Genomic DNA, 12,712 nt, shown 5'->3' on the forward strand with positions numbered 1-12,712 from the left:
GAAGTAGAATGTCCTTTAATTCAGTCCCCAGTACGAAGAAAAAAAAGACAAAGAGTAAACCAGGCATGGTAGCACATGCCTGTAATCCCAACTGTGTGTAAAGCTGAGACAGGAGGATCACACAGCCAGGCTGTATACCTTATCAGGATCCTGTCTCAAAATAAATAAAAAGGGAGTAGGATGTAGCTCAGTAGTACAACATTTACCTAGCCTATAGGAGGTCCTGGGTTCAATCCCTTGTAACACACACACACACACACACACACACACACACACACACACACACAGTAATAGAATTAAATATTCATTTTGAGATGAGAAAAAAGCAAGAATAGGGAATCAATAATGACAAAAGCTGAAAATTATGTAGTACAAATAAAGTAAAAAGTATAAATAGATATAAATCTTGGTTCTATGTAGTGACCAAAAATCAGGTGCTTATAGCCTCATTAAAATATAAAAAGGATGCTGGGCATGGTGGTATATGCCTGTCATCCTAGTACTTGGGAGGCTGAGATGGGAGGATCTCTGGTTCCAAGCCAGCCTCAGCAATGTATGAGACTTTGTTTCAAAGTAAAATAGGGCTATCAGAGAGGAGAGGGGGGGGAGAGGGGAAGAGAGAGAGAGAGAGAGAGAGAGAGAGAGAGAGAGAGAGATTGAGATTGAGCACAAACATGAAAACAAAAATAAGTCCACAAAAAAGACATAACTAAAGATCAGATTTTATTGTGTGTTGGTACAGCGGATTAAACCCAAGGGTAATCGACTATGAACTACATCTGCAATTCTTTTGCTTTTTATTTATTTGGAAACAGGGTCTCCCCAAGATGTCCAAGCTGGCTTTGAACTTTTGATCCTCCAGCCTATATCTCCAGAATCACAGATGAGATACTTTCAAAATTATAAAAGGATTACCTACATGCTCAACTAAATTTATAACAACAAATTTAAAATCTTAAAAGAAATACATTATTTCCTAGTAAAATACTAATGACTATCATAGAGCTAAAGAACTTGAATAGACAGATTACCATAGAAGATACTAGGAAGGTTCTATATAAAATATTGATAGATTCTAACCATGTTTCAACATAATATACTATGACTAGCAAGTTTATTTCAGTAATATAAGAATAATTCAAAACCAGAAAAATCTATCAACATAATTCACTGTAGCAAAATCTTAAATGAGGGCTGTGGGTTTACTTTAGTGGTGGAGCGTATGCCTAGCATGCATAAGGCCCTAGGTTCAATCCCCAGCACAGCAAAACAAAACACTTAAATGAAAAAATAAAGCCTCCATGATCAATAGATGTTCAGAAAGCATTTGAGAAAAATACAGCAACCATTTTCTTCTTGAAAAAAAAATGTCTTTGGTAAATGTGGAAACTATTTAAACACAACAGACTACTTAAGAAACACCACCGGCAAATATAGAGGAACGCAGAAAATATTTCGATTTAAAATCAGTTTTAAGCGGAGTAGTCCACCAGCATCATTTTTTATTTAGCCCTGTCTCTGAGTATCTAGGAAATGCAACAAGAAAATGAAAGTTTGTGTAACCATAAGAAAGAAAAGATAAAACTAAAATAAAGCTGATCAGAACTAACAAAAGAATTTAGTAAGTCAGCTAGCTGTAAAATTTTTTTTCTTTTTTTTTGTGGTATTGTGGATGGAACCTAGGGCCATTCTACCACTGAGCTATACCTCAAGTCCTATTTTTTATACTTTACTTTGACACAAGATCTCATATGTTGCAGAAAGCCTCACTAAGTAGCTGAGGCTGTCTGCGAACCATGATCCTCCTGTCTCAGCCTCCGAAATGCTGGGATTTCAAGCATGCACCATCACGCCCAGCAATATAAGACATTTTAATCAATTTTTTTTCTGTTCTAACCTAAAGCACAGGAATAAATACATCAGGCATGGCAGTGCATGCTTGTAATCCCAGTTAGTTGGGAGGCTGAGACAGGAGGATCACAGGTTCACCACCAGCCTCAGCTCCTTAGTGAGGCCCTCTGTAATTTAGTGAGACCAAGTTTAAAAAAAAGAATAAAAATAGGGCTGGGGGTGTAGCTTAGAGATAGAATGCCCCTGGATTCAATCCCCATTACTGAAAAAAAGAAAAAAGAAAGAAAGAGAAAAAGAGAGAAAGAAAGAGAGAAAGGCACTGAGCAAATAAAAAAAGGACAGATCTAACTGACAGATCTAACTGAAGGACATAAAACAGATGGACCAGATGGAAAAATACAGTTTCTTAGATTCATAAAAAAATATGTAATTTCAAAAAACTAAAATATATCTGAGTGTGGTATTATAATCCCAGTATTTGGGAGGCTGAGACAGGAGGATGTGGGTTCACAGACAGCCTCAGCTACTTAGGTGAGGCGCTTTGCAACTCAGTGAGACCCTGTTTCAAAGAATAAAAAATAGGGCTGGGAGTGTCGCTTGGAGGTAGAATGACCCTGGGTTCCATCCCCAGTACTGCAAAAAAAAAAAAAAAAACAAAAAACTAAAATACAAATTCAGTGTAATTCTAATTAGAATCCTAATAGAAAGGGTAAAATAGTGAGTTAAAATAATCCTTTTTTATTTACGTTTTGGTATTGGGGATTGAACCCAGGGATATTCTATCTCCAAGCTATACTCCAGCCCTTTTTATTTTTTTCATTTAGAAACAGGATCTCACTAAGTTGCTGAGGTTGGCCTCAAACCTGCAATCCTCCTAATTTTAGCCTCACAAGTACTGTGATTACAGGTGTGTACTGCCACACCTAGTTAAAAATGATCTTAAAATATGTATGTAAGAAAAAGTACCAAAGAATAGCTAGCCATGATTTTAATACGTTCATGTTTTAATATGATCTTCATAAAAAGACAAACACATAAGAAAGAATAGAGCATCAGTAAGTAGATCCTAGTACATAAAACATTTAATAGCTGATAAAAAAAAAACAGCTCATCTGTTTACTGGGTAGAGTAGAGACTGGTTATCCATCTTTGATAAACAAACTTAAGACTGAAAATCCAGATGTTATGTAAGAAGAGAATTATATCTGGATATCAAAAAATGTAAAAAGGAATATATATCATCAGCAAACAATAACATATTAAAAATAATATCTAAAATATGAAAGAGATCTTAAAAATTAAGAAAAATATAAACAACCTTAGGAAAATGTACAGATGATGTGAATAAATTATTCAAAGAATAAATTTAATTCAACTATAAAAAACAAGTGATAATACTTAAATGCACTTGTAGCCAAGGAACTACATCATTATGTTATCAAATTATTCAAAGATCTTAATAATTATTGTGTTTAAGGATACAGAGGAAAGAATAATCACGTATATTATATACAAAAACTACACTGGGTGTGATGGTACACACATGTAATCCCCATACTTGAGAGGCTGAGACAGAAGAACTGCACGTTCAAGGACAGTGCATGATAACTTGACAAAACTCTGTCCTTAAAAAGTGCTGGGGAGCTGGGCATGGTGGCGCACGCTTATAATCCCCACGTCTGGGAGGTGAAGACAGGAGGATCACGCAGGTCCGAAGCCAGCCACGCTGGCTTAAGAGACCCTGTTTCCAAATAAAAATATAAAAAATAGGTCTGGGAGTGTAGCCCGAAGGTAAAAGGGTTTCCAGGAACCCCAGTACCACCAAAAAAAAAAGTGCCGGGGAGTATAATTTAGTGGTAGAGTGCCTGTAGGTTCAGTCCAGAGTAACATACACATATACACAAATAATAATAACAATAATAAAAGAAAGTATATAAGCCTGTTTTATGAATTGATATGGTCATGACTGCTAACATAAGTATATATTTACATATAAGTATTCATCTATATCTATCTACAAGTTGAAAGTAACCATATGTAAAGACACATGCTCAGTGATGTTTATTTCAGCCTGGATTTTAGTAGCAGAAATCTGGATAATAAATGTTCATTAGTAGGGGAATGACTCAATAAATTGTTATCTATCCATGAAATATTTACAGCCTTATAAAAGAATGTGATTTATAATAATAGACTGTCATAGATTTCCATGAGATATTGTCGAATGGGAAATCAGGATCTGTTATGTATAAGATTCTATTTTTGTAAAACAATGAACAATAAAACACTCCAAAACCCACATCAGTATGTATGTATGTGTACCTAATCTCATGGCAAAAAATATAGAAGGATTATATAATGATCTCATAATATGCAAAGACGGTCTGGAAAGGTGACGATAGGAGCCGAACAAAAAGGATAGCCGGGTGTGGTGGTGCACACTTGTAATCCCAGTACTTGGGAGGCTAAGACAGAAAGATAGCAGATTCATGGCCAGCCTCAGCTACTTAATGAGGCCCTCAGCAATTTAGTGACATCCTGTTTCAAAATAAAGAATAAAAAATAGGGCTGGGGTGTAGCTCGGACATAGAATGTCCCTGGGTTCAATCCTTAGTACTGAAAAAAAAAAAAAAACGAAAAGGAAAAGGACCACTAGCAATATTAAATTCAAAAAGCATCTTTTTGTGTCATAGTAAGGATTAAACCCAGGGGTATCTATCTATGAGCTAGATCCTTAGCCCTATTTTATTTTTTAAATTTTGAAATAAAGTCTTACTAAGTTGTTGAGAATCTTACTATACTGCTAAGGCTGGCTTCAAACCTATGATCCTCCTGTCTCAGTTTCCCAAGTACTGGGATTATAGGTGTGTGCTACCATGCCTGGTTCAGTAAGCATATTTATACTTGTGTGTAAATGTATAATTAAATATGGGAAGATAAGAAATAACCAAAGTTTTCTGTTGGGAATAGGATCAGGAGCAATGTTTATTTTCTTCTTCATGTGTCTATATTTTCAATAATGAGGATTGTTGTTTTCATCATAATGAAATAAAACCAATACATGTAACTTTAAAAACATTACACTGAATAATTGAGCTCATTTTGGAAAATCAAGAGAAGGAAATAGGGTTAATTCCCCCTTTCCCTTAGGAGCTGTCCAAATAATAAATATATAAAATCAGGATCCATTACCTCTTACCCAGCAGAAAGTTAGTTACTCACCTAAGGCAAGAGACTAAGTAGCTATTTCAAGGAACTATTTGAAGTAGCAAATAGGGTATTTTTCCTTCTACCTCACACTTTAATGATTTAAGTAAATCAGAAAGCCATTTACACCGCTCTCAATTATCCAAGGATCTGCCAAGCTCTTAACTTCCTGTTCCCTCCCTCTGGCTTGCGGCCATTTCAGTGCTCAGGAGTAGCTCCAAAATGGGGGCAAGGGAAGGGGAAAAGAGATGAAATTAATTCAATCGATATAGCTTCTCATTAGCAACTCTAATGAAAAATTTGAGAAGTGAGATGGTCACAACTCATGGTTAAAATGAAGGTTCTTTCACTCTTGGTAATTTCATTTAAGTAAACTTGCCTTCAGAGAAACAAGATTTGCTTGCAATATACTTTAATGGATTTGATGCCTGCTATTTTCAAGAAAGTTGGGACTTGCAATAAGGTGATGTTTTTTCTTTCATTTGCATTTGCACATTAAGAAGAAAACTCACAAAACCAAGAATAATGCCCTTCAATGAAAAGAATCATATCCTCAGTAGAGAAAAAAAAAAAAAAAAAAAAAAAAAGGAAGGTCTGGCCTCCAGCATGCTCTCAAAAGCAACTTTAGGCCGGGTATGGGGAGGCACACACCTATAATCCCAATACTTGAGGGGGCTGAGACTGGAAGATCCAAGGTTTGAGGCCAGCCTCTGCAACTTCACAAGACTCTTTTTCAAAATAAAAAATAAAGTACAGTTGGCAGTGTAGCTCAGAGGTAGAACACTCCTGGGTTCAATCCCCAGTACCAAAATTTAAAAAAGAACAACTTTAGGAAGGCAGCAACCTTCCAAGAGAGAGTGCTTTGGTCATTCAAATACAAAGATTGGCTGAAAAGGGTTTTTCAGGGCTTAACGAATCCCACACGAGCATCTGTCTGTTTCGGTAAGCCTTCATAGACTTTTATCCCTTAGGGAAGCTCAGAGACAAAGTGGTACAAGGTCAAGGTGTTCACAACACATCATCCTTTGTTATCAAATTGACAAAACAGTCCTAATAGCAATGGCAATAGAGCAAAAACCAATTTTCTCTTACTTGAAGACGACAATAGCTCCCGGACATGGAGGACAGGCCAGAAGGAAGATCTGCAATTGAAGAATTGAGAGTGGTTAGCAAGAGAAACACCAAACACAGTGGAACAGTGTTACTTTCATAATAATGCACAAATAAAAGATAACTAATATTCTAACATAAAATGTGTAGTATAAAAATTAAAAAGATAAAAATTTTATCAGCTAAAAAATAAGAGTAAAAGGCAAGCAGGTGGTTTTCCAAAGTCCATGTGTGTGTTGGAATATGCATGCACATGTGTAAGTGTGAGACAGAGAAAGAGAAAGAATGTGTGTGTGTGCATGTGACAAGAGTGACAGGACTTGATTTTTTAATGCCTCAACTTCAATATGACACAAGTAGTCAGTCTCAGAAACGCTTTTAACCCAAAGCCAAGTAAAAATAAATTCTCAGCATGGAACATGCACACATGTACCATCTGGTTTGCCTCCCATGGGGGAAGGTGGGTTTATCAATAGTGCTGCCAAATTTAGCAAATAAAAATACAGGATGCCAAGTTAAATTTGAATTCCAGACAAATAATAACATTTTAGTGTAAGTAGTTCCTAAATATTACATGGAATATACTTATACTAAGACACTGCTCACTGTTTATCTAGAATTCGCATTTAACCTGGGGAACCTGTATTTTACCAGCAACCCTACCAAACTGCCACCACAAGATTCCAAATGCCCCTTGGATTGGATTCCTCTGTTTTGATATATGCCTAGGTGGCTTTTACTCTTCCATTCTCTTCCCTAGTGAAACCAAACAAAAAGATTCTTGTCCTTCTAAGACTAATCTGTTCCCTACCATATGGTATGACCTTTGAAAAACTGCAGCTGTTTTACCTTCACCTATGCAGTGCTTTTCAAATGCCATTAAGAAACTAAATAAATCCCCTACAAACTTAATAAACGTGCAGTGTCCTGGGTACTCCCATTAAGCATTCTAATTCTACAATTATGGGGCCACGGGAATCTGCATGTTTAACAGTAGCCCCAGGAGTTCAGCCACTCCAGGTGGCTTGGTATGCTGCATGTTTGATCTTGGACTGAACTACAAGGTTCAATGACATTTGGCAGGACTAAGGATTGACCTAAGAATGAAGCTCATGTTTGTGAAGTTCCTTCAGCTATGGCAATTTAATGTGTGGTGTAGAAATCACTAACGTGTATTTATTTTGTTAAGAACGCTAATGAATGTAGATTATCTGCAGTCTGGACTTCTTGTTGGCCTTGTCATGTGTATGTTCTTAGCATTTGGTTCTTTAGTCCTTTCAGAGTCTACATTTAGAAGCACAGAGGACTGTAAGGAAAATCATTGTAAAGAAAGACACCTGCTTGGCAGTGGGATTCCTGCCAGAAGGAAGAGAAAGAAGAAGAAAAAATAGAAAGGGCCTTAGAAAGAACAGGACCTGAAATCCATCACCTGAACAATACCTCATCAAAAAACTCCTCCAAGGGAAAAGCCATCAAGAGAGAACATGCCTTCCCTACCCCCACATCAGTTTGATAAAAGCACAAAACCCATGGTAATTACAGGTCCACAATCCTATATCAACAATCCCCAAGTCCAAAAAGCTCTAAAAATTGAACATCTGTTTTTTTGAAAGTTTACGTAGTGGCAAAACAAGCCTCTAACAGAGGTGAGGTATTTACACTTTACTCATTCTACATGTGAATATTCATAAATTTTCCATAAAAATAACAATAATGTATTTGATTGGAGTATTGCTCAAACCTCCCTGGGAGTATATGTAAAATATACTCCTATATATTGTAAGGCCTTTCAAAAAACCAAAAAAAATTCTGATTTCTGAAATACATCTCACCCTACTGGTTTGGGACAAGGATTGTAGACTTGAAATTGCAATTAATCAAACATCAAGTTATCCCCACTCCCCTGCCCACCCCCTAGGAGCAGTCCAAGAAAGAAATAAATCTGGTATTCTTTACCCCTGATCCAACAAGAGTAAAGTTACTTACCTTAGGCAAGGGACCAAGGTGGAGGCTGCACATAGTTACCAGCACGGGCCCATCAAAGGCTACACTCTGAAGCTACAGTATACAGAGAGCACACAGGGGCCCCAGCCACCTTGGGAAAGCTCATTTTCCTATTACTTCATTTAGCTGGTTCTGATCTTCCCTCTGCCAGATATCCTGGAACCTGCTGGAGGGAACAGGCCTCCAGCACCCACCCTGTTACCCTTCATCAGTCTTTAGAAACAGCTCATCTAGCCTTGCTTCCAAATGAGTTTCCCAACAGTTCCTTTCATGTGACAAAGTCATTCTAATCAGCACTTCGGTTTTCCCCATTTTGCCTGTCTTGTCTATTCCCTTCACCAGGAGAGAGGAATTTTAAATCAGAGACAGTACATTAGAAAAAGAACCCCCAAATCATCATATTCCATTCTCAGTAAAGTGATGACATCCTTTAGCAACATTGAAGAATTATGACATTGAACCTCTCTGCTGCGTCATGCTGGGGTCACATCTATAATCGCTATTAGCCAAGAGAGCCTTGTGAGGATAACATTTTAATTTAAAGGCCCCAAGACCTCCAGCCTTGATCTGGCCATCACGTAGTTGGCTTCCAAACACCTCCAAATTCGGGTAGCATATGTTTTAGACAAGCGGACAGAGAGCTAAACTATCCCTTGAACTGCACATAGAGTATGAAAAGAGGTCACTTTAAAGTGCAAACAAGGAAGATTGAGAAGCTGAGCCAGCACTGACTTGCAACTTTATAGTCACGCTAAAATCTGCCCGACTCAGTCCCTGCAGCGAAGGCACGAGCAGGAAGCCTGGAGAAGGGCTACCAAGAACTGCCACTTTGCCACCGCCTGGAAGGTTGGCAGGTCCATTGTTATTAAAGCCCATTTTATAGATGGAGAAAAGTTCTGACCAACTTTCTGATAATACTCAGATATCTTAACTCACTGTTCAATGCAATCACACCTCACTACCAAGGTAGGCCAGGCCTCACAGAGGCTTATCTTCTAGAAACTCTAACCCTGTCTTTAGATCTTGTGACACACAAGAAGACACCACAATGGCCTTGTGCCTGTGCTACCAGAGCGATCTTAAGATCTACTTTTACACCGTGAGACATCCCAAAGCACAACCCTAACAGGGCAACCAATCACATGTACACAGATGAGGGGTTTTTGTTTTTGTTTCTGTTTTTTTGGTGCTACTGGAATTGGATACCAGAGGCCTTCTACATCCAGGCTACACCCCAGACTTATTTTACTTTCTATTTGGAAACAGATTCTCCCTAAGTTTCGGAGAGTCTCACTAAGTTGCTGAGACTGGCTTTGAACCTGCGATCCTCCTGTCTCAGCTTCCTAAATACTGGGCTGAAGAGCATGCGCCACCACGCTGAACTCTCAGATGAGTTTAAGAGTCCAGCATTCCACAAAGACAAGTTCATTTGAGCTCCAACCTGTCTCATCCCCAGGTCTGGTGAGTATTTGCAGCTCTTGAATCCTTACGAAACTGTGGGGTTTGGGGCTGTTTTCTCCCAGAAAAATCCACAGGGTCGATGCAAAACCATACTCTCTTAGCTTCCCCAGAAAAGATCCAGGTCATCCTGCCATGAAACCTGTTAAATTATCTAATTCCTTGGCACACAGTCTAGGTACCAGCCACTGTTCTAGCTCATCCTCTACCTTGGAATCGCTCTTGTTCTAGGGTTCTACCCCCCACCCAACCTCTCATCAGTCACTTGTCATGCTCATCATTTGATCCCCACTAATAGGAACCCCAAGTTCACTGCCATCATTGTTCAGCTTCCCATCCACTTCTACAGCAGCCCAACACTGGATTCAACCAACCTCCATTTTTACTGCACTTGCAGAAGATAGCTTCCGTTCATAGGAGGAAGTACTAATGCTAAGAAAAATATAATTGAGAAGAGGGTCTAGTCACTACAAACCATCCTAAATGAGGGGCTAGCCAGGTTAAGCAATAAAGGAGCATGGAGGAATAAAAAAAAAGCTGTGTGAGCTGGGTGTGGTGGCCCATGCTTGTAATCCCATCACTTGGGAGGCTGAGACAGGAGGATCACAGTTCAAGGCCAGCCTCAGCTACTTAGTGAGGCCCCTCCACAACTCAGTGCAACCCTGTTTCAAAATAAAAAGTAAAACTAGGGCTGGGGGTGTAGCTCAGAGGTAGAATGCCCCTGGGTTCCATCTCTAGTACAGAAAAGAAAAGGAGAGAAAAGAAAGAAAAAAGAAAGCAGTGGCAGGTACAAGAAAGGAGTTCTTGGCCTTGTACACTTTCTCCATAGGCCTCATCAATCAGTCCCATTTTATCTAACTCCACCTCCTATGAGAGCACCCAGCTATCTGAGGACTCCTAAGGACCTAAATACTGATAACCATTGCCTATCACATGGAAGATTAACCCTCTTTGGCTGCCCAAAGTTCCTTCTAAAGCTCTGTTCACTAATGCTCATACCTTTGGCCCTTCATCATTTCTTGCCAGACAAACACAAAGTTGTCACTGGTCTCCCACCTCCAGGTACACTGCTACAAGAAGTATCATCTACAAGGACACTCTTATATGCCATTTTAACTCCTTTCATGGCTTGCCAATACCCACAGAACAGAAAAAGCTCGTGTTCCTAAGCATGGCAGACAAGGGCTTCTTTGCACCAGGCTCCATTCATCTTCTTAGCATGGCAGCCACATACATTGTGTTAAACTGTATTCTGAACATACTTCATGGTGATCAATGGCATCTACAACCTCGTTTTTGATGGCTTCATTTTATTTTATGATATGGATATGCAATATTTCACGTAACAAATACCATCCTGTTGAACATATAAGCAAAATCTACTTTTTCAGATCCTTTATGATTTCCTTAGTCCACATTCATAGATAGAATCTCTCTAGGTCTTTAAAGGGCATGCTGTCATTCCTTGTATTTATGGGGTGCTGATTCCCAGACTCCTGCAAATACCAAAATGTAAAGATGTTCAAATCCCTTATATAAAATGACAAAGAATTTATATATCACCTAAGCACATCCTCCTGGATAATTTTAATAATTTCTAGATCCCGTGTGATACCTAACATAATATGAATGCTTTATAAATAGTTCTTTTACTATATTGTTTAGGTTGGGTTGGGGAGGTAGAACCCTAGAACAAGAGCGATTCCAAGGTAGAGGATGAGCTAGAACAGTGGCTGGTACCTAGACTGTGTGCCAAGGAATTAGATAATTTAACAGACACAATTACTTTCTTTGAATATTTTTATTTGAATTGGGTTGAATCCCTGGATATGGAACCCAAGAACACATAGTGTTAAGACTTTTGGATCCATCATCCTAAACTGCCCTCCTTGAAACCTACTCGAGTTGATGCACCCTACATGAACATATAAGAATGCGTTTTCTGCTGCATCCTGACCAGCAGGTAATTATCACTTCAAGGCAAAACATACACACACACATAAACACAATTTATCAGATTATCAGAAACGTTTTCTAATGTGTTTACTGGCCAGCCATATTTCTTCTCTGGGGATGTGACCATTTGTGCACTCTTGTCTATTTTTCAACTGGTGTGTTCATTTTTAACTGAGTTGTAAGAGCTATTTATACATTGAAAACATATAATTCAGACTGCAGGACATTTATTGAAAACATTTTTTCAGGCTATCATTGTCACAGTTCTGCTTATGGTAGTTTTTCTGATGTATAGAAGCTTTTTTATCCTTATGTAATCAGATGTATTTGTCGTTTCCTTTATGGCTTCTCTGATATCATGCTCTAAAAATATTTTACAACTATGGGATCATAGAAAAGTGCCACCCTCTGGGTGTGGTGGTACACACCCATAATACCAGTATGTGGGAGGCTGATACAGGAGGATTACAGGTTCAGAGAGCCTCAGAAACTTAGTAAGACTTTCAGTAACTTAGCAAGACCCTGTACTAAAAACAATAGATAGATAGATAGATAGATAGATAGATAGATAGATAGATAGATGATAGATAGATAGATATAGATAGATAAGGGCTGGGGGGGTATAGCTCAGAGTTAGAATGCCACTGGGTTTAATCCCTAGGAAAGAAGGAAGGAAGGAAGGAAGGAAGGAAAGAAAGAAAGAAAGAAAGAAAGAAAGAAAGAAAGAAAGAAAGAAAGAAAGAAAGAAAAAGAGAGAAAGAAAGAAAGAAAGAAAGAAAGAAAGAAAGAAAGAAAGAAAGAAAAAGAAAGAAAGAAGGGAGGGAGGGAGAGGGAGGAGAGGGGGGGAAGGAAGGAAGAAGGAGGGAGGGAGGGAGGGATGGAAGGAGACGGAAGAGCCACTCAAAGGTTATCTAATATTTTCACAATTTTAATTTAAAAATTTAAATCTCTGAGCCAGGCATGGTAGTACATGCTTGTAATCCCAGTACTTGGGAGGCTGAGTGAGACAGGAGGATTCACAGATTTGTAGCAAGCCTCAGCTACATAGTGAGGCCCTCCACAACTTAGTGAGACTCTTGTTTCAAAATAAAAAATAAGGCTAGGGTTGTAGCTAGGAGGTAGAATG

The 12,712-nt window shown here is 38.5% G+C and overlaps 1 protein-coding gene across 2 annotated transcripts in view; it reads right to left on the reverse strand.

Annotated features, from left to right (window-relative positions):
* Nucleotides 1-12,712, reverse strand: part of TMEM164 (transmembrane protein 164) — a gene marked incomplete at both ends in the record, with an annotated part of 176,968 nt that overhangs the window by 90,286 nt on the left and 73,970 nt on the right. Inside the window, one exon of one of the 2 annotated variants that reach the window (XM_080719404.1) lies at nucleotides 6,151-6,200. The exons of the other annotated variant lie outside the window; for it this stretch is intronic. Within the exon in view, the coding sequence (XP_080575530.1) occupies nucleotides 6,151-6,200 (50 nt within the window). The remainder of the gene's footprint in view (nucleotides 1-6,150; nucleotides 6,201-12,712) is intronic. 2 annotated transcript variants of the gene reach the window in all.

The sequence above is a fragment of the Muscardinus avellanarius genome (assembly GCF_963383645.1).
Source record: "Muscardinus avellanarius genome assembly, chromosome: X".
In the NCBI taxonomy this organism is placed as follows: Eukaryota; Metazoa; Chordata; class Mammalia; order Rodentia; family Gliridae; genus Muscardinus; species Muscardinus avellanarius.